Below are 23,293 nucleotides of genomic sequence, written 5' to 3' on the forward strand. Positions count from 1 at the left end.
TCCAAGATGACTTTTAAAATGTAAATACATGTATCATTGAAAATGCTCCAAATTATCTGCCTTAAGTGCAAAAATACCATTTTGTGGCATTAAGATTGAAAGAACTTTTTTAACTCATCGGTGACCCGTATTTTTTATTGTCGTTTTCAAAGGAGCTGCACATAAACTAAATAATTGTAAAATTTAAGCGATTTCTGTAATTTGTTCATTTTTTTTTAATTTCGATATAACCGCTATTTCTGCTAGTTGTTCAACAGAAAAAAGGGACATTAACAAAAATGTATGCTTCTTTCGAAGGCAGATTGTGAGCGTAAATAAACGGTGATCTAATTAGTTAATTTTATTTTTCTATTAGGTATAAAATAAAGATTATTTATAGAAAAATATAGAGAAATCAAATATTTAATAAGAAAAAAAAGGATTTAGACCCGCGAGCCCCCTTAAACGCTCAATGCCAAATATCAAGAAAACAAATGAAACAGTTGAAGAGCAATATAACCTTAAAGTAACAAAACACAATAAACAATTGCATGAACGATGAACTTTGCATGATGGATTTAAAAGCATCATACATTTCACAGGATTATTTGCATGTAAAGGGAAAGGGGAAGTTTTTAAATTAAAATTATATATTAAATTATAAGAGAAACACCCAAAGTTTATTTCCGGTCATGAATAGTTTTTTTAATAATGGATTATAGTTTAATGGTTGTAGCAGTAACATATTTGTTGCAGATATCAAGTACTCTGAGTCCGACCTCGGACAACGTTTGCCCTGAGAAGTTGCCATCAATAAATGAGTACGTAAAACTTTATTTTCATTAGTCATATGTAGCTATTTTATCAATATATTTGTCTTTATTTCTACTATTTTACACATAACAAATCGATTTATTTCTTCCTTTTTTTAGTGAATTTCGAAACATTTCAAAGGATGCGTTTGGAGTAAAATGCTGTCCAAACTTCTTGGAAATAAACGGCATGTGTAAACGTAAGTATTATCGGGCTTTTACATGGTAAAATAACGGGGAATCAAATAAAATAGTTTATGTTCAAATGACGAGTTAAGGAGAACAAAAAATATACAATGATATATAAAATAACTGTTTCATTGTCTTTTAAATCAAAATGAACTATGGTAATAATATGATATTCAAATAGTAAACAAAAGAGGGACGAAAGATACCAGCGGGAGAGTCAAACACGTAGATAGAAAAAAAAACTGACAACGCCATGGCTGAAAATTAAAAAAAGGACATACAAACAAACAATAGTACAGAAAAGACAACATAGAAAACTAAAGATTAAGCAACACTATGCCCACCAAAAACCGGGGGTGATCTCAGGTGCTCCGGAAGGGTAAACAAATCCTGCTCCAGATGTGACACCCGTCGTGTTGCTTCTCCATGTATATGTTTATTAGGTATGGTGATAGTTTCAATATAAGTCTAATTTGTTTGAAGATCATTTTGGAGTAAGGAACCAGACATTCGTTAAGAATTTTGCAATAGGTTAACTATTTCAAACGCCTGTTGGTACGTTTCGTTTCTCAATTAGGTATTCGTTGAAATTGAGGGATCGATGAACATATGTATATAACATTATCAACATGGGCATTGTTATGATATTAACCTATTCTAGATCTAGATCATGAGAGAGAGGGGGAAATAGAGGAAGAGATATGGGTTTGGAAGGAGTTTAAATTTCATCACAATGTTTTATGTTTTCAGCATGTCCAGCGGGAACTTACGGAAAGTCCTGTATAAACCAGTGCTTACCGGGTTCTTATGGAATGCTATGCAAAGCTAAATGCAATTGTAGTTCAGTCCAAGAATGTCACAATATATTCGGATGTGTTTGTAAAACAGGTCATAGAGGAGACAATTGTGATCAAGGTAATATCGTCAATGTCCTCTGGCCTTTGTTAGTCTTGTATGATTTTAAATTTATTTTTTTGTGTATAGTTCGGAGTTTAGTATGCCGTCTTTTATCACAACACTAGTATACATTTAATTAAGCGGCCAGCTGAAGTACACCTCCTTGTGCAGGAGCTTCTTTTTGTTTTGAAGACCCATTGTTGGACGTCGGCTGTTGTTTTCTCTTTGGATTGGTTGTTGGCTCTTTGGCACACTTCCCATTTCCATTGTCAATTTAAATGTAAGATCCTAACACAATGAAGGTTGTCACAATAGCTGCATAGTTTAGTGCCGAAACTGATAATATTGAAATTAATTTTTTTCTTTTTCATAGTTCTGATACATGTACTTAAGACCAAATGATTAAACAATTAACAACTAAAGGTCACTTCATCAATGAGTAATAGGTTTATTAATTACTCTGGATGAAAAATCATTAGCATACATGTACCATGCATTTAAATTTACATACCGGATTACATTTATATTATGGAATTAATTATTTCCGGAAATCCACTATCGTGTTACTATGAAAAGTGAATATAGTGGAACTCGTCTCAAACTAAACAAAATGCACATTTGTAATATCACTGCGTTAACGCATAATAGCCAGTTGTTCAGTTCCGAACATTATTTACTGGGAATGCCAGTTTTATTCTCCAAAGAAACCTGGCTTTCATTTACATTAAACACCTTCTCGATGATATAGGAAATTGCTCTACAAGGGGCTTTAAACATTGACAATCACTCATATTCTGAAATAGTTCAACAATTAGCATCACAAAGCAAAAATGTATCAACTCTACAAAAATTTTGAGGAGGTAACGATCAAACATGAACACGAATTATATTTTCCTGAGGAGGATATACACAAACAAGAAAAACAAACATTGTTTGGGGTAATAACTCTTAAAAAAAGGTCCTCGGCTAAAAAGGATGAGTTTCAAAGCGTAATATAAATGTTTGATATAATATTCAAAACATATTAAAGACATCTTGCGATACCCCTATAAACTGCATGAAAAATAGTTGGTGGAAAATTTAAAAAAAATATAGTTTAAACAGAATCTATGGATCTTCCTACATATAAGAGGTAAGACCGAATAAACGGGTTGGAAATTCGGGAATAATGCCATGTATTTTGGATAAGCAAGGAGAGTATGCATAGATAAGGGAAGAAAACATGCCTCGCAAATGGATAAATCTGGACTCTATAATATTTTAGAGTTGTACTATGGGTTCTGTAACGAACAGAGAGTGCAACAGACCAGGCTTCGGATTTAACGTTCCCCATCAGACCACGAATCGACACATCCAGCACAACAAATGAACGCCTATATTTATCAATGTTTTTTCTGCATTAACGGAAAGAGTCAAGGGCTCATCATATTTCTATATTCGTTTACTCTTTTTTTCTCCCCCCCCCCCCAAAAGTTAATTAAATCGTATATGCTTATAATTACTGAATTTGACAATTTAAACATAATAACGTCTAATGATCTTCTTTGGTATACGACAGTAATCCATGTGAAACCTACACAGATAAAAAAAAAAATAATTCTTAAGAATTTTATTGCAGATATATCCTATGAAGACAGTACTGCCACATTAATAATTTCTACTAGCATTCCGAGTAAATGTATCATTATTGGAGAGACAACAATAAAATACAATGGTAGGTAGTAGCAACAATTTGTTTATTTCAAATAATAGCAAAAGTAACTGCCATGTTATTTGCAATAAGCAGATCCAATTTAAAAAAAAAATGCGATATATAGGTTGGGTAGAGGTCAATCGGTGCAACCGATGTCATCGAACAATTGATTCTTATAGTGACTATATCAAATCCGCATGTTTTTGGAGTTGCACGATTTGGAAAGTTGTCTGTTAATCACATGGTACCGGTTGGGGTTATATGTGTGTATAAAAGTCAAAGAAAAGTATACTCACTATACCGTTTCTTTTAATTCTGATTAAGTTACAATAGTGATGCAAAGTTTCGTGAATCGCAGTTCTGTGTCTTTTAGTAAATTGTACACTTGTATATCTACTGCCGTGATAAATTGATTTCACTTTTGTAGGATCATCAAATATGGATTGGCTTTTGTATACACTTTGTATAGCTGCCGTTATAGTGTTGACTGCGTTTACTCATTTATTGCGTTCTTACCAACAGCGAAAATCAACTAAAAGATCTAAAAGCGAAAAAGTAGTTTGGGAATCGACTACAACTTCTCCGTATACTGGCACTTACGACGAAATTGACGAAAATGTATTAACAGATATCACGCCAGGTTTATGCGTGACAGCACAGCAATCTAGGATGGAAGCTGTATATTTTGTTCCACAAGAAAGTACTTATAGCACAACAATCACTGGACAAGTTAAAACCGATTATCTTGATCCTGTTTTCGAAGCTGAAATAGAAGAGGGAGAAAAATCGGAGGATCAAATTTTAACTTGCTCCTCATCTATAGGTAGCGAAAGTGTAAGTTCTTCTACATCTAAGGAAAATACGCATGAACATTCACATGGAAATAGAGTACCAGTGACGATTCATCAGTTTATCAAAAGTTCATCGGGTGATGGTGAAGATACTAGCGAAAATTTATGTTCTCATACGTATCAATCCCTACAAAAAGACAGTCAGATTTCAAGTAACAAGTATGAACAATTTCAGAAACCAGAAAGTATGATCGCACATGATACAAAATTACAGGCAGTTACTCAATTTATGTATGGAACCAGTGATTTACCGAATGTAATAAACAAGTATGCCGAACCTGACACACCAATAAACGGTTGTGATGAAAAGCCGCCAAATCACAACAAGCTGAAGAAAGGCGAAGAGAACCCTTGTGTTGATTTTAGTGTCCAGCAAACTAACAATTAAATAAAGCTGTCTGTTCACAAGAAGACAACAATAGTAACAGTTAAGCTGGTCGAAACCGTTGTTATTACAAAATATTATGCAATATGCTGACAAAAAGGACAAAAGTAGTGTTCCGATGTTCAAGTTTCACAAACATATATACAAATTAGAATAAAAATCAAAATTAAGATAATTGTATGAGCGTCTCCTGTTAAGCTGGTATCACCGGCCATGCACATTCAAGCTAAATTTAAAAAAAAGTGCTCAAGAGTAGGACACAATCGGAAAAATTTATATTCTAATCTGGTGTCTTAAGAGCGCATTTGTTTTCTTAAACGATGTAAATGGTTATGCGCGAAGTCATTTAATCCATTTGTTACTTATATGAATAATTAAATTGGGTGTCAATGTTGCCATCGGTCTTAAAACTATGAATGTGTAAAATAGTCATTAAACCGTTGGTCGTTGTTCATGCAGACGTAAAAACAACGCATTTGCTTATTCATCTGTCATTTATTTAATTGTGATAACTTGTTGGTTTCGCTAATGTCTGATCATTCAATTCCCGCGCTTGTACTTTTTTACAGTACTTGTCTGGATTCTTTGTTAGTCTCACTGCACAGGGTCACGATGTTTTTGTTTCTACAACTGACACCCACTTAACGAAAGTCCCCGGTGACAAAATTGCAGTTTTGGAACAAATGCACTATATAGCAGTAACCACTTCAATCAATATAAACAAGCGGCTACAATTGAATCTGCCATTAGAATGAATTATGTCTTAAACAGTTAAGTCGATAAAGTAAAATCACGAAAATAATGTCAATACATTCGTGAATTGGGTCGGAGAGCTTTGATTTGATACAGGGGAATATAATTGATAACAACATAATGGACATATGCAAAAGTTGAATTTTCATACAGGATGTAGTTAAAACACTTTTTATGCGTATGACCGGACGGGATGTCCCGTACGAAATAAGAAGTATAATAATTAACCTAGACAATAGTAGGAATGAAGTAGAAATCTACCTAGAACAAAGATTCCATATAGAAAGTAGGCGGACATCGTAAATGAACAAAATTCTGACTGGATTTTTTTTCTAATCCTACTACCACAATCCTACCTACTACCTAGGTCGAATTTTAAAAGTCTGTACGGATTTGTATCTGTTTTGAAAATCTGATTTGATTATTTATTTTCCTACTACAAGTACAAGCTTCCTACAAGAATTAATTTATAAATTTCTACTAGAAAGTCTTTCTTCCTGGTAACTAATCTTTGTCAATGTTTTGTTTGCTAATGACATGCGTTTTGCGCTGTTAAATGCAAGCAAGTTCCAGTTCACAAATTTTGGAAGGGAAAGAATGGAATGTTGTGTTGGAACACAATGCTGCAAGCTCGGGTCACACAACTACAATATAGATTCCTACTACTTTCTGACTGAAATATTACTCTTTTCTGGTAGGAATTCAAAGCAATTTTCCTACTATATTCCGTGTACATTACATATGGAACATTTCATACAGGGTATTAACACGTGACCACTGGCATGTGGTAAAATTGTGTAGTATTACAAAAATATATAATAAATAGATATATCATATCCCCCTGCAATACAGTAAGTTGTTTCAATAAATTGCATTAGATTTTTGTGTGTTGAAAGACGGACATGTTTTTATTTGTCAAAATGTGTTCCTGTTTCAATATTTATATTTCTTTTTGTTTAACGCACGCATTTTAAAATAATAAAAAATCATAAAGAAGATGAAGCCAGTTAAAACATCCCTATAGTTATTCACATTAGAATATTACAAGACCGTGAAAATTCCTGAATTAGAGCTTGCAGAAATAATTATTTTTTATCCATACACATTGTTTATTGCTCGTGTTTATTTCATCAGCATTACAAGCAGCAAAATGAATCAAACGTGTGTCTTTCCTACTAATTAACGTCATATATATTTTCAGTTATCCAAACATATATGCTCTAGTTGACAAATGGTTGATAAGTTTAGGTTTGCTGTCACGTTATACAATTAACTGGCAAAGATTTCATTTTATATATTTAATGAATTAATGACTCTGAATAGTAGGAGTTTTATAAACCAGTTCCTCCCAATATGTAGTTTGTCTTAACAATTACTTGTTACTTTTGTTATACATTTTTGTTCATTGGTTTTCTATTATTTACCATATAAAGGCAGCAATAATGCACCACACGTCATCTCGGTTTTCGAGTATAACTCATGTATTAAATATCGTTTAAAACGTAAACTCACAATAATATTGAACTTCGAGGAAAATTAAAAACGGGAAGTCTCTCATCAAATGGCAAAATTAAAAGCTCGTACACATCAAACGAATGGATAACAGCTTCAAAATTAGTTTTGCAATTTTATACAGGTATGTGATGCATTACAAGTGCAAATGCAGATAAGAGTGAATATATTCGCAAATCAGTTACAAGTTTAACCTTTGCACAAACCTTCTTTTAAAAATGCACGATAACAATTACTAGTAATCACGAATTAGTGTGTGCTTTGCTTTTCTTTTTCTTTTTTATGTTCAAAACAAGGAACATTTAGTTAAGTATTCTTTCTTGTTCAAGCTGATGTGTTGATTTTATATTTTTACAGCTTTTCTCCTTTTTCTTTTGTTCCGCCTCATTATTCTGAATATGACTGTACCAAGTCAGTAATATGACAGCAGTTGTCCATTCGTTTGATGTGTTGTGTCATTTGATTTTGACATGTAATTAAGGACTTCCCGATTGAACTTTCCTCGATGCTCAGTATTTTGGTGGTTTTACTCTGTATCAGTATCCTGTTACTAAATTATGTAGTTGTCTCTGACTGTTACATTTCATAGGTTTCTGAAATATAGTTTATAATTCAAATATAATATGTTTACAAGTTCTATCGCATATTACCGATATACAATTCTATCAAAGACAACATAAGTAAAGCGGTCTTCCTGTAAGTTAAGTGAGGTGATGAGGTCAAACAACTTTTGTTAAATATCAGGTCAGTAAATGCATAGAATGAAATTGAATAATAAAAATGTTAACATTTTGACGAACCTTGAATATGTGACCGTATTTAGAAAACACATTGGAAGAATATATTAATATGTCAAACTTTTATTTATAGGTTTTGGTCCTTGAACACTAATAACTCAAACAATGATATTTCCTATCGGTTATAGTATGTTAATTCATATATTTCCGTTTATGCTTAACAAATAAATTTAAAAAAAGGAAATTATTATAAACGAAAGTTTTGCATGTGAGGTTAACTCTCGTGTTACTTAGGAGTACAACTGAAAAATGTTTCATAATCAATTCTTACCAGTACTACACATAATCTATTTCGGAAAAGCATCACCAAATTGAAAAGAACATATCAATTTAATAAACCAGAGTTACGTATAGATAAATTTGCATTATGTAATATTACAGGACACAGATATTTCCTTTCGGTATTCTCGGATTTTTTTTATCAAACAACGTTTAAAATTATATGAACATAGCTCAGGGGAGTATTTCTTGTATTCATTTCATGCTGATAAATATGAATATGGAAAAAACTATTAATGCAACACTGAAGTCACGACTTCCTTTTATCCATTTTTGGGGGATATAAAACAAATTGAAGTTCCATTGATGTCTGATGTATCGTTTTCATGTAATTGAATAATGCATTTTGAATAGAGTGATGTCTTCTTCATTTTGACAACATGCATATGTATATAGAAAGAGACGATTGTTATTTAATATACACACAAAACTCTACAAGTTGATGTTTTACACTATTACTATGATTAATTCTTATATGACGTTCTTCTTTAGCTTTGGGTACAAAGCCATGTTCTAATTCGAATAGAACATGGGCTGCACGTGATTGACGTCACAATTGAAATTGCAACGTCAGATGAATTTTGAACAACCTCAGAGATCAAAATGGACATTTTTGTTGGTGTTACTCGCTACGAAATTAAATAAAAACATTCTAAACGTAAGTTTAAATGTTTCTGTTCTTTTTTTATTGATAAACTGTTGATTTTTCTATAACGTTTTTGTTCATCAAATCAAAATGGCGACATTTCGAGCGTCTACTTTGGGTCCGCCTCGAAGTACAAAAGTTCAAAATATTCCTATTAGAATCGAAATAATTCTATCATGCCATGCTCTATGCTAATTTTAACATGGGTAGGCATTATATTTGTAAACATTTAATACCTCGCTAACGCTCGGTATTAAGATATTAACAAATATAATGCCTACCCATGTTAAAATGAGCATAGAGCATGGCATGAAAGAATTATTTCTTAAGTATTAATTTATATAAAATAATTAGAAAAAATAAAAATAAAAGAACTTTGGCACTAGTGTATAAAAAAGTATTTGATAATGTAAATCAATAAACTATATTATTATACCTCAGTATGTTTTTTCTATATAAAAAATAATGAAATAGTTGTGCTATTTCATTCCACAGACTATTTGTCAGTCAATAGTTTCAAAGACTATTACCCCGGTTAATAGTTTCATAATCATCTTTCCCGTACTTTTCATGCTTATTTTTCATTGGACAATAATGATGTCATTGACTATTTTGCTTGGCAACGTCATACCCTAATATTGTAAATATAAACTGTTTGTGTCGATTGACTTACAAGAAGCAATTGTAAAAGAGAGAAAATCTTAGCACGCATTTTTAAAGATCTAAGATATAGTACCTTGTTCATAATATGGGTTTTGTAGTAGTATTCTAAAAGTGAATTTGCATTTGGTGTATCTTAGCTAAAATGTATCATATGCACGGAAAATTTAACAGAAGTATTTCTAGACTAGTCTTGATTGCAATTAATGAAATATTTACAAATACAAGAAGAACTATAAAAAATGTTTAGTTCATCTTGTGCATGTCAACACATGTGACATATTTTTCTTTTCTTTCAGATGATACTTGTACACTTTAGAAAATTAGTTAATTTGGTATATAAAAAACACCTAATGACTGGTGGTGCGAATAATAGTAAGTTTGTTGTCCCTTCGCATACCAACTATTGCTCTCGGCTTTGCCTTGAGCAATAATTGATATCTCAGGAACAACAAACTTGCTATTACCCTCACACCCAGTCAATAGGTGTATACTATTACTGTTTACGGCTATACTAATTATTGCTTGTTGCTATATCAGGTAACTGATCACGGCAACACTTGTTTAGTGACTAATTACTGCTTCTTCTTATTAATACGTTATGTAGCGGGAAAACACAATAATCCTTTCCTTTAGTATTAAAATCACCATTAATGCCTATAGAAAATACATTATCCTTGAGTTATCTCAAAATCAGCCATATTAACTGTTCAATGGATGTGTACTAGGGTGCTCAGTTTTTGATAATTCTTAAATCTTATTGATGAGTACCTTCATCTAAAAAGCTCGAAAGGCCTTTTCATAACATCTAATCAAACGAATGGCACTAGGATGACTTTTTCTTGTTCTTCTCAGTCTTGATAAATGTATTAATATAATGTAGAACAAGCTGAAATATTACGCAATCGGTTACAAAAATGTCAGTAAAATTGAAGAACTGCTGCCTAGTGATCGAGGCGTACTTAATTATAATCCTGGTACCTTTGATAACTATTTGTTCACACTCATAAAACACGGTGAATTGGATTACATGTAAGAAAGAAATTTTGCTTTTCAACAGCCGCATATGGACCACCAAATAGTTGTTGCAAGGGTTTTAATCGTTCAAAGAGCGTGGGGCTCTATACGGCATTTATCGGATTTAACATCCTCCTTTTGACCCGACGTGGCAGCGAACTTGAACATCCCTCAGTCAAACGGGTGCTCAACTTTTGCAAAAGTTTTTACAGTCGGTCTTAAAAAGACCTGAAGTGACCATATTCATATTACCAAGTCACCATTATGTGTGACACAATTAAAGTTCTAATCACAAATTATAAACTATATCTCCAACGCTGAAAGATGACAACAGTGTGCATGTCATGAATGCACTATTAGACATACTCTGCAGTTAATTATAAAGCAAGAACAAATTAGTGGTCTTTTGAAATTGATACATCTTAAACAATTTAGAACTATTTTCACTTATCAAAATCAAATTTCTCTATATAGAAAAAACTAACCGATTGCATATTAAGAACGTTAAGGTTTTGTAGAAATGAACACCCGATATATTGGTTTGATAAAGACAAAAAGACAAAGCCAAATGAATCGTGTATTTGTGCATTTTCTGTGCAAATCATTGCAGTTGATTGGTCAATAAACATTCTTCACAGGATATTCTCCAAATAGCAAAAAGGAAGTAATTGAATAATAATTCATAACATAATATAAATATTTGTATCACAGAATTGTGTAATTGATATTAAGGTTTAATCTATTCTCAAAATGTACAGTTTAATTATAGTATACATAACAGCATATCAGTTGTTGCAGATATCCAGGACTCTGAATTTGACTTCGACGAATATTTGTCCTAGAAATTTGCAAACTGTTGAAAAGTAAGAAATTTTAAAACAACCATCACAACTAAAGCACACGTATATCATTTTGTTTTTTCATATTTTTACGGGTAACGTTTTGGTGTATTTCTATTTATAGCGTGGTTCGTAACATTTCAAAAGATGTATTGATAGTGGAGTGTTGTCCGAACTATATAGAAAAGAACGGCATATGTGAACGTAAGTACAAGATTAATTGAGATGCATGATATTTAATACTAAGAATGTAAGCCTCTACCAAATTTAGGTAGATCGGGATTATTTTTTAAGCCTCTCTTCTAGGTATGATGCAAAAATACCGTAATGCTTTCACATATTTTGCCGAATATTATCCAAGACACAACAGAAACATCTAAATTCTGTAATTGATTTTTTAAATAAACTATGTGCCGTAAATATTATATCAAAGTAAAAAAAATCAATTGAATTTGATTTATTACAGGAACACTTTTCAACAAATAAGCCCCCCTTCCAATATAGGGCCAAGTGGCTAGAGGTATAGGGGGAGGGTTGGAATATAAAATAAAACATGTTCAACCCCGACGCATTTTTGCGCCTGTCCCAGGTTAGGAGCCTCTGACCTTTGAAAGTCTTTTTGATTTTATTTTCTTGTGTATAATTTGAAGTTAAGTATGACGTCCATTATCATGATTATCATTTAACTAGTATATATATTTGTTAAGAGGCCAGCTGAAGAACACCTCCGAGTGTGAGAGTTTCTCGCTGCGTTGAAGACCTATTGGTGACCTTCTGCTGTTATCTGTCTATGGTCGGGTAGTTGTCTCTTTAAAAAAACATTCTCTCTTTCCATTCTCAATTTTATTCTCGACATGTTGCTTCAGTCTTCAGTCGTTGCCGTCGTCCATCGTTGTTTACTTTTATAAAAATCTTCTCCTTTGAAACTACGTGGCCAAATTTAACCATACTTGGCCACACTCATCATCGGGGTATATATTTTTAAAATGTGTCCGATTACCTGGCCAACCAAGGAGTTATTGCTCTCTAAAGTCAAATTTAATTACTCATACATGTTTGTAATCGTTTACAAACGTCTTCTGCAGAAACAACTGAGACAAATTCAACAAAACTTGGCCACAATAAGCATTATAGAACCTAGTTAAAGAAATGTTTCTGGTGACCCTTCTCCGCCAACCAACATGGCAGACATGGCTTAAAATATAACAAAGGGGGGAAATGCAGGGGCTTTTTTTACATCTCTGAAACAAAAGCAAAAGTATAACGGTTGCATTATTGCATGCATCAATTGTAAATTAGAATATCAGGTAAGCAACACAGGCGCCTTACATGTAGTTCATCTTGTTCTTTTTCTTTTGCTTAAGAAAATATGAAAGTAACTGTTATTGTTTCCTGTTTACAAAACTTTGAATTCTTCGGAAAACTAAAGATTGTCATATCCCAGGCATACAACAAAATGTAGATTACTATTTGGAACTTTGGATCTTCAATGCTCTTTAACTTTGTACTTGTTTGGCTTTATAAATATATTTAAATGAGCGTCACTGATGAGTCTTATGTAGACGAAACGCTCATCTGGCGTACAAATTTATAATCCTGCTACCTTTGAACTATTATTGAAAGTTACATGATGGTGTAGATATAACTAAAAAACATTTTGTTCAACTATAATTGATAGGGCGTGGTAAAATTTCACATTAAATGTGTTACAAAAACTTGAATATATGTAATTAGAATTTCTTTTATGATTGTCTACCTTAGGAATAGCTGTGGATGTTGCCAATACTTTCGGAAATTCGGTTCCTTTGTTGTTGTTTTTTATTACTTTGAGGTCTGCTGTGAACAAAGTTAATTTGGTATACTAGTATACATGTATGATGGGTTCATATAATTGAGAATGGAAATGGGGAATGATTAAAAGCGAAATCAAGCTGACAAAAGAGCAGGAAACACATAAAGACCACAAATGCATATTCAAAACATCTTAAATTTACGCACCCAGAGGTGTGTGTGCTTAAGATGGCCCCTAAACAAAAAATATGTTCTATTAGTTCAGGCCAAAACATAAAATTTCACTAAAACTCAAAACAAATACAAATCTGTCAAAGGCCAGATGCTCCTAACTTGGTACAGGCACAACAATGTGGAGGGGATACACATGTTGTGTGAGATCTCGATACTCCCAAATACCTCGAGCCAAGGGGGAATGAACAAACAAACAGCAATATGAATAGTTAAGCTCATTTTCAAAAAATTCCGAGTCTGATGTCAGAATTGGTAACAAAATAAACTAAGTAAAATTTCAATGATACATAAATTAACAAAGGACTTCTAGCAGTTATCAATTACTGATATGCTTCCTCAAGACCTCAATTAAAGGGATTGAAAGATTATGTCCTCCAAAGGGGGGTTGTGTATCATACCGTCATTAAATATATAAAAAGACCACAACCTGTACAATACCAAAAACTGGTCCTAGAATGAATGTAAAATTTTAAATTTGAAAATTGGGAATGTGTCAAAGAGACAAGCAGTCGGCCAACTAACACAAAACATCCAACGGCTACCGATGTGTCTTCAACCAAGCGCACTTATGTTTCTTATTCAAAGACCCTATGTGTTAATCAATATTAATACCAAAATATTCCATCTTTGATGACCGGACGCACAGTATTGTAACTATATCCCTTCTCAGTAAGTTTGTTAAAAGGTTTGTCTGCTTTGTATATATAGAATATCACCATAAAAGAATGGATGTGAAATATCGGAAAGTATAAGATGTCTGCATGTTGATTTATATTTTATTGCAAACTTATCTTTAAATATTTTAATTGGTTTGTAATTTCGAAAAACAATTTTTCAGGAATAGAGACATTTTTTTTGCAAAAATCTAAATTTATTTTTATAAACAGGTTGAAATTAAAAAAGCATTATAACGCTTTCACATTTTTGTTTTCAAAAATTTCATTTTGTTGATTGTATGTTTTGAGTAAACCATTATAAATTAACCCATCTGTCTACATTTTCTTTTCTACGTGTTGGAGTCGGGAAGGAATTTATAAATTAGAGACTCGTCCAAATTTTGGCTATAAATCATAATTGCAGTATGCAAAAAATAACAAACAAAGAACGAACGAACGAGAGTGCACATGAAAAACATATAGTCGGATGATTTTATTATTGTCTATAGCATGTCCAGCAGGAACTTTCGGGAAGTCCTGTGCGATTTCCTGCATATCTGGTCAGTATGGTAAAATGTGCAACTCTACATGCAATTGCAGTTCAGTTCAGGTATGCAACGATATATTTGGATGTGTTTGTCCAGAGGGATTAACAGGAAACAAATGTGATAAAGGTAATATTGTAACTGATACATTTAATTTTGAGGAATGTAGTCCCTTACTTGAATTAAAGATTAAAACCGAAATTAGCAAACTCAGATTCAATAGTTATCGTTTTCACTCGTTATTGGCATAATATTGTTATTTACACAGTGTGCTAGTGACCTAATACGGTATATATGGGTTCAGTAATTTACATATTGTAATTTACTGACCCAATATTTACCGTATTACGTCACTTGCACACTATGTAACGAATTTATCCTACCGACTATCTTAAAATGTGAAATTTAGACTAGTAAACTATCAAAATGAGCAAGTGGTCGATACTGTTAGCATTAAGAAATTAGCTACTTCCATTTATGATACAAAAACAGATGCCAATGATGACAACTTGTTAATTTTAAATGCGTTTTATGAATTTATTTCTGTCTGAATCTTGTAATTTTTATCTCAGTAACGATTTGTTTTTACAAAAGGAATAACACCACTAAGTTTAATAACCGTGTTTGAAATAAGCGCCGCCTCCCTACTAACCTAATATCAAATATACACGGTCTCCACGAGGACTCTTTTAACCAATCATATTCTTAGAAATGTATAGGAGGTAAGATAAATTTGAGAACAAGGATTGATTGAGAAACTCTAGGTTGTTTAAATGTTTCCGCTTTGTCCATGATTGGACAAAAAAGACGTCAATATTATAAGAAGGCCCTATAATAGGGGTTCGACTAGGATGAAGGGCGAAATATGTGTAATGCCACTTTAAAATCAGATCTTGATAGATAAGAACAGACATGTATCATAAGTTAAAATGATACCTACTGTCGCTTCACAAGTGTTGCAATGTTTATTTAACATACGGAGAGTCTGACACTCTCTCTTCCTATCCGTAGCAATGAATTTTAAATCTCCAATCTGACCAAACGTAGCTGCAAATTTATTCATGTTGCTCAGCCAAATGGACGCCTTACTTTAGCAAGTTGTTTTTTAACGTCGTTCGGACAAATACCAACGATTAAAGAATCGGTCATTTCTTTGGAATATTTTTTTTATCTTTTTTAAATGTACATATACAGTGTAATTCTTATACGTGGTTTTTGTTGAAATTGATTGTTCGTAGTTGTTTGCTTGACATCAGTTGGCAAATAGTTCATGCATATTTAGGATGAGAAAAACTCAAATTGCTAGATTTATTTTGAAATATGGGTCGACGTTTGTGAAAAATTGTGACTGGCAGTGTAAGATGAAGAAATGTTAAGATTAAAGTCCACAAAAGTATATCAAAGAAAAGCAAAGGGCCTTTTTCTAAAACATTGCATTTACTTAGTTAAAAAAATGTGTGCACATTTTCCAAATATTCCGTTATTCTGCAAATGTAAGCTTTAAAGGTACTAAATTAATATGTAAATCTTTGAAGGTATAATGATAAGGCGACAATTTGTGTTAGGACCCCATATAAGGGACATATACTATATAACTGTTTAAAGTCTTTAGATATCGGCTGTATAAGAAACAGGTGTAATGCGGGCTTTATTACTCCTTTTTCGAGCCGAAAGCAAAAACTCACAGTACACATATATATGCATTTACGTGTGCACAGCTTTTCTCATGTATAGAGTACAATAAAACTCATCATCGATACCAGGATAAAAATTTCTTCTTTACGACATGTACAGACGCGCGTTTCGTCAACAAAGGACTCATCAGTGACTCTCGAATCAATACATGTTTAAAAAGGCCAAATAAAATACGAAGTTGAAGAGTATTTAGGACCAACAATTCCTTAAAGTTTTGCCAAATACAGCTAAGGTATTCTATTAATCAAATGCATTATATTTTTTCCCCAAAAATGTATTGTATATTGTTTTTTTACGCAACAATCTTTATCCGGCACTTTAACCTTTAGGGGTTTCAATCCTAAATATGGTCTCTGTTTTTTTCACAGATATCTACATCGTTAAAACTAGTAGGGACCAAAAACAAGATGCTACGCAAACACAAATACTCACATTACTGCTTGCTCAACCTATACACGTGTATACCTACTTAAAATTAATAAGAATACACCTTCATGACGAATTTTTCCTGCATTTCTCGTCATATGAATATATTAAAGCAGGAACATGTATTAACGATCATGACAAAATAAGGAGATGGGATATGATTGCCAGTGATACATTTATCCATTAAAGTGTATGGAACGCCTGAACTGTCTTATAGTGTAAATATTTAAAGTGTGTTGTCGCTTTGCATTTACGTCCTGTCATTTCTTCTTCAAGGCCAAAACTATGCATCTTATTTTAGTGATGCTAACTCATTGAGCCGAGCCGAGGGTATGAAATGGAATGGGCAAAATCCAGCATTTTAGGCAGTTTTAGAGAGTTTGAATATGTTTGGAATTTGGACACTTTTTATATAAATTTTTCATATTTTAAGACTTTTACTAACACCAAATTTTTAACAACTTTATTTAAATTTATATGTAAGATAATCATCCAAATATCATTGATTTGAGTCTGCTGCCAGAACATAGAAAAAACATCGATTCAGTAGAATAAAATCTATAAATAAGTGTTATACATAACGTAATAGGTGTTTGCACTTATCGGTATTTGTGTTTACACAAAATGTAATAGGCATTTGCACATGATGTAATAGGTGTTTGCATAACGTTAAAAGTGTTTGCACATAATGTATAACGTGTTTGAACAAGATGTAAAAGGCATGTGTAGATGACGTAATGAATGCTAACAGTGAGTATCAATCACTCGCAAAACGTATATAAACTATACCATGATGTATTATGTTTTTCACTGGAGATACATATGTATAAACACAAAATAAAGCCGTTATACTATAATAGCATGAGGTTTTTATAGAACAAAGATGCATCAAAATAAAAAGTTTAGAACATTCAGCATAATAATCAAATTTGAGACAGGACATAATTATTAAATGACGTACGTAGGAAGAATAGACAAAACATAGAGACAATATGAAAGAATGCAAAGTTGGTTGATAATAAAGATTGGAGATATTCACAAAATATTTATAACAGTTACAGCATAATATAATGCCTATGGCACACACCAAAGTTCAGCATTGACATATCATACAATTGTATGATCAAATAAATAATGAATTTGACATAACATAGAGATGCAGTGTCAGAAAATAAAGGCACCTGCACATAACATAAAGAAGAAATGACAAGACGTAAAGGCGAAGCGACAAAACACATTATATATTTACACTATAAGACAGTTCTGGCGTTCCATAAAAGATCAATTAGGGTGGATACAAGAAATTATCGGCAACCGTATGGCCGTATTAACAATAACGAAAATAAATAATGTGTTGTCAACTTTCAAAGGCCCCGACATAAAAAATAAGAAACAAATCCATGGAGAAAACTTACGGTAATATATATAATAAAACAGTCAACGAAGAAAAATTGACAGAGTGACATGAACTTACAACAAACAATGCACTACAGACTCCTTTTTTTCTCTTTATATCTCTCTCTCTCTTTTAAAGATGGTAATCAGTGACATTTGTGTTGATTTCATGTTAATGTACAAAGCGAATCTATGTGCTTATTATATACATATATTTATATGTATCGGTTAATGGGAGACAACCAAAGGAATATTTCAAAGATTTGAATCCAGATCAAATGGCTTGGTACATGGTAAACGTTGGTGAAATTTTGCTCAATCTAACCGTCAGATAATCCCAATCTTCAAATAGGAAATTAACAAATAACGGAAAATTCGAAGTCATTTGTCATTGGACAGAACGTCAACAGTTCTAGATCTGTTTATTATGAATCGGTGTCTCTCTCACTAGTGAGACAAATTGTTTAATCTTAATTACATACTGTCACAATCCGATTGTTGTATTTTATAAGCAAGTGCGACACAAAAAATTTAAAACGATATTTATATATCTTGCTTTGTATCAGACCGACCCTGTAAGTCATATTTTAAATGTGCCAACTCATGAAGGAATCGTTTGACCCTACTGCCATACCAACTTTAGTCTTTTGATTGACCGCTCTTAATTGTTTTATCTCTATATACTGTGTCTATGACAGACAGAGAAACAGCCAACGAATGTACAACCCAAGTCGTTCACGAGAGGTGATAATGAATTGGTACTTAACGTCAAGCGGCAAATATTACAAGAATGTAAGATAAGATTATATTTAGGCAAAAAAAAGATACCTTATTTTTTACTATATCGACACGCTTAAGTTAGCATGATATAGTCAATATTCACCTTTTATATTTTCGTGCAATATTTTAACTTTAAGGTATGACTGTTATCATAATATAATTCCTCATACCATGAAAACGAGGTCGCTTTTTTTCTTTTTGGTTTCCCATATTTGTAACTTCTGTTATCCGGTGTATACATTATACATATTTGAAATAACTTATATTGTAGCATGCTCGGATGGAAAGTATGGTGAGGATTGTAATAGTGACTGTAATTGTTCAACATGTAGTACCTGTGATAATGCTACAGGCAACTGTTTATGTTATGAGCAATCGATTCCTCTGGAAAAATTAACAACAAAAGAATACACATCAGGTTGCAATTTTAGTTTATAATTTGGATTTCTGAAAATCTTATTGATTTGTAACTTGTCAAAGGCACATTTCATGTGGTATTATTTTAACAAATTACTTCAATTGGTGCATGCTGACATTATTTTGATGGAAAATATAAGTTTATATCGTTGATGTTTGGAATATTAAAAAGAAGATGTGGTATGACCGCCAATGAGACAACTCTCCACAAAAGACAAAATGACACAGAAATTAAAATCTATAAATCACCGTACGGCCTTCAACAAGAGCAATTAAAGCCTTTCATCATTGCAAAAGACGAACTGAAAGCGCTAAGTCAATTGATCAGTGGTATTACATGATAACAAATTAAATATCACTCTTGCAAAACTGCTGACTTTGGTACTTCCATTTATCTTTTAGAAGATGTGAAGGTGTAACGTTTATGCTAGAACAAACAGACATAAAGAGCTCGATCAGTTGATATGGAATAACTTGTAATAAAAGTTTAATTTGCATTTGTTCAAAACTTGAATTCAATTGATATTAAACAGTATGCCATAAAAGGCTAACCGTAATACATGTGTAATATATATCAATCATAGGTATGAACGTAGTTTTCAATTTAGACTCGTTTATATTTTTTGTTTGGGCATGTATCATATTTTCCCTTCGGTTTATATGATCCGTTCGTCCTATATTGTCTCTTAAATTCAAGAGTCAATCTTAAATTGAGAGTAAATTATATGGCCTTCCAAATACCGTTTCGATCCCTAACATCACTGAAGAGACATATATTGTCGAAATCTAGATCTGGTGTAAAAAAAATATTGACACCGAATGTTTGTGGCACAACATCGTGGCCACAAGTTAACATATTTTTTTTTCTGTGACGTATTAAATTTATGTTAAGATCCATTTTGTTACATCTTGTGATCAATTTTATTTGGCAATCGCCAATGGCGATCAGCAGGGTTAAAGAACATCAGTTGTTCGACCTGTTAGTTAAATGCGTTTTGTTTAGATAAACTTTTTCACTTTTTTGGTCTTTTGAAAAATGTTGTTTGTGCTGTTTTTATACCCTTCTACAACGAAATTTGTTTGACATGCACACGTATAAAAATTGCGGTTTTTATCCAACGCAATCATAGGTTTGAACGTAGTTTTCATTTTAGACTCATATATATATACAACTCGTCTAAACATCAACCCAACAATGTTAGATCTGTTAATTGGCGTTCGCAAATTTTTGGTTCTTCCCTCGCCGGGATTCGAACCCATGCTACTGTGATATCGTGACACCAAATCGCCTGCACTGCAGCCGTCCCGCTAGACCACACGACCACCTGGGCTCTCAAAAAAAAGCTTTCGCTGGCCATGTGTTACCTTTCCACGCCAGTTTTAATCTAGCGGCGTACTACAGTACATGATATATAAGGCATGAAGATGTTATTGTTACAGATCAGCTAAATTATCTATAGTAAAGGATCCTACAAATTAATGTAAGATACAGTCACAGAAAATAATTATATTCATAAGTACGTCTGAGTCAGTGACAACCCTACAACAGATGTATCCATCGGATCGCCATCAATGATTGTGATACATGGCTGTGTACATAAAGTATAAACAACTCGTCTAAACATCAACCCAACAATGTTAGATCTGTGAATTTGCTTTCGCAAATTTTTGGTTCTTCCCTCGCCGGGATTCGAACCCATGCTACTGTGATATCGTGACACAAAATCGCCTGCACTGCAGCCGTCCCGCTAGACCACACGACCACCTGGGCTCTCAAAAAAAGAGCTTTCGCTGGCCATGTGTTACCTTTTCACGTCAGTTTTAATCTAGCGGCGTACTACAGTACATGATATATAAGGCATGAAGATGTTATTGTTACAGATCAGCTAAATTATCTATAGTAAAGGATCCTACAAATTAATGTAAGATACAGTCACAGAACATAATTATATTCATAAGTACGTCTGATTCAGTGACAACACTACAACAGATGTATTCATCGGATCGCCATCAATGATGGTGATACATGGATGTGTACATAAATATATATATATACATTTTAAACTGTGGCAGTGGCTGTTTCAAGCTAATCTGCATTTGTGTACCTATAGTTATCAAATGATCAACACGTAGTTGGGGTATTTTTTCTTGACATGCGTACTGTCCAATAATTGTTTGTTATTTTTGCAAGAGCCTTTTAACGCGTGTATTAATCAATTTCAAATAGCTTATTTCGAAAATTAAATTTGTTAAAATAAATGAATTTCATTTCAGAGAAGAACCATTCATCACATTTTATTGCAGTATATGTCGGCATGGCTTCGGCGTTGATGGTTCTTGTTTGTATAGTTGCTGTTATTGTAAGAGTTCAGCAGAAAGTTTACAGATTTTTTAGGTCAGGCAAAAGGAAATGTCCCAATGTGAAACATAAAGTACGAAAAATCATTCCGAAAAAGTCTAACGACCATACACACAATGAATCTGTCGAAGCTGTTCCCAATATTTTTGAAGCGCATGCGCAACCGTTTCTGTGTGAACTTGGTGATGGCTACTGCGAGGTATCCAATGTAATTAGCGCTCCAAATCATACTAGACATACTGGTATTGATCATATTGACATTACAAGTTAATTTTTATAACACTTTTCATTGGGCAAGTCTATCCTTGTATATATATATGCTTTAATTAATTCACCACATTATTGTTTCTTTAAGATTGAAGTTCATTTACTGGAAATTTTGTTACGTATTGTACATTGATTTAATTAACAATGTGTTGATTTAATTAACAATGTGTTGATTTAATTAACAATGTGTGTTTTAGAAAACGAATTCATTTATATTTAAAGTACTAGATAAATACATTTTAGTCGGGTTTGTGGAAAGGTGAGAGTAAGAAATGTATAATATTTATCATAATGCATCCCAAACATATTTCTAAGAAATTTATAATATCTATCATAATGCATCCCAAACATATTTCTAAGAAATGCATAATATTTATCATAATGCATCCCAAATATATTTCTAAGAAATGCATAATATTTATCATAATGCATCCCAAACATATTTCTAAGAAATGTATAATATTTATCATAATGCATACTAAACATATTTCTAAGAAATGTATAATATTTATCATAATGCATCCAAAACATATTTCTAAGAAATGTATAATATTTATTATAATGCATACTAAACATATTTCCAGGAAAAAATTGAATACACTAGGGTATCCAAATAACACCTTTATTTCCGTGTGTTATTATCTTCGTTTATTTGGAAACAAGACAAAACAATCATTCTGTTTTAGTTTTGTAGATGTACAATGTATCCTCATATATATATAGTTCCACAAAAATATTTTTTAATCATAGTAAATTGGTGTGGAACTTATCTTTAAATGGTCCTTTTTTAATGATGAGTACTTAGAAACCATATCAGCCATGCTAAACTTCACATCCGTCCAAGTCAATCAAGAGATGTAATGTTTTTATTCCTCAAAATTGTAAAATCAAAACACGACAATTGGCTGCACTTCAGGATGTATGAATTTAACACTGGTTTAAAATTCTCTACAGCCCTGGTTACACCAAGATAACTAATATCACTTTGTCACCTAAAAAAAGGGATTCTTGCAAATCATAAGTAATCGGTACGCTACTATCTCTGTCTGAACTGTCTAATTCGTGTATGTTTACCTGGAAAAAGCATTACAACACTTCCATTGAAAACAATCTAAAATAACATGATCGTAGAATGTGTCTAATTTGGGTATTACCAAATAGTTTTCATCCGTTTATGGTTTAAAATTGAATTTGTGATATTAAACTACATTCAAAAAGTTTTGAATGAATTCAATGCATGCATAAACCATTTGTAAACATCTGTTTTTGTTGCAGAACCAATGTTTTGGAAAAAATGAGTCCTGCAAAGTTGGCATTTTTTTTTTAAATAGCGCGAAAAACTTTTTCAGTGCCGCTGTTATGTCGTAACCATGTAGCATTGGTATGAGATGAAAAATAAGTTAATACCATGAATTCGAC

The 23,293-nt window shown here is 32.5% G+C and overlaps 1 protein-coding gene across 1 annotated transcript; it reads left to right on the plus strand.

The window, feature by feature from the left end:
• Positions 1 to 706: 706 nt before the first annotated feature.
• Positions 707 to 4,809, plus strand: LOC134702096 (uncharacterized). Its single transcript, XM_063563188.1, has 5 exons — positions 707 to 800; positions 912 to 991; positions 1,731 to 1,895; positions 3,496 to 3,591; positions 3,998 to 4,809. The coding sequence occupies exons 2-5, from the start codon at positions 982 to 984 to the stop codon at positions 4,807 to 4,809; spliced, it is 1,083 nt and encodes a 360-aa protein (XP_063419258.1). The 5' UTR covers positions 707 to 800; positions 912 to 981.
• Positions 4,810 to 23,293: the final 18,484 nt, after the last annotated feature.

This window comes from Mytilus trossulus, unplaced genomic scaffold, assembly GCF_036588685.1.
Source record: "Mytilus trossulus isolate FHL-02 unplaced genomic scaffold, PNRI_Mtr1.1.1.hap1 h1tg000398l__unscaffolded, whole genome shotgun sequence".
Taxonomy (NCBI): Eukaryota; Metazoa; Mollusca; class Bivalvia; order Mytilida; family Mytilidae; genus Mytilus; species Mytilus trossulus.

Excerpts from the sequence above, each read along its gene's own strand:
- LOC134702096 (XM_063563188.1), top strand. Across the intron at positions 1,896-3,495 it reads AGGAGACAATTGTGATCAAG|ATATATCCTATGAAGACAGT; the intron begins GTAATATCGTCA and ends ATTTTATTGCAG. Across the intron at positions 3,592-3,997 it reads GACAACAATAAAATACAATG|GATCATCAAATATGGATTGG; the intron begins GTAGGTAGTAGC and ends TCACTTTTGTAG.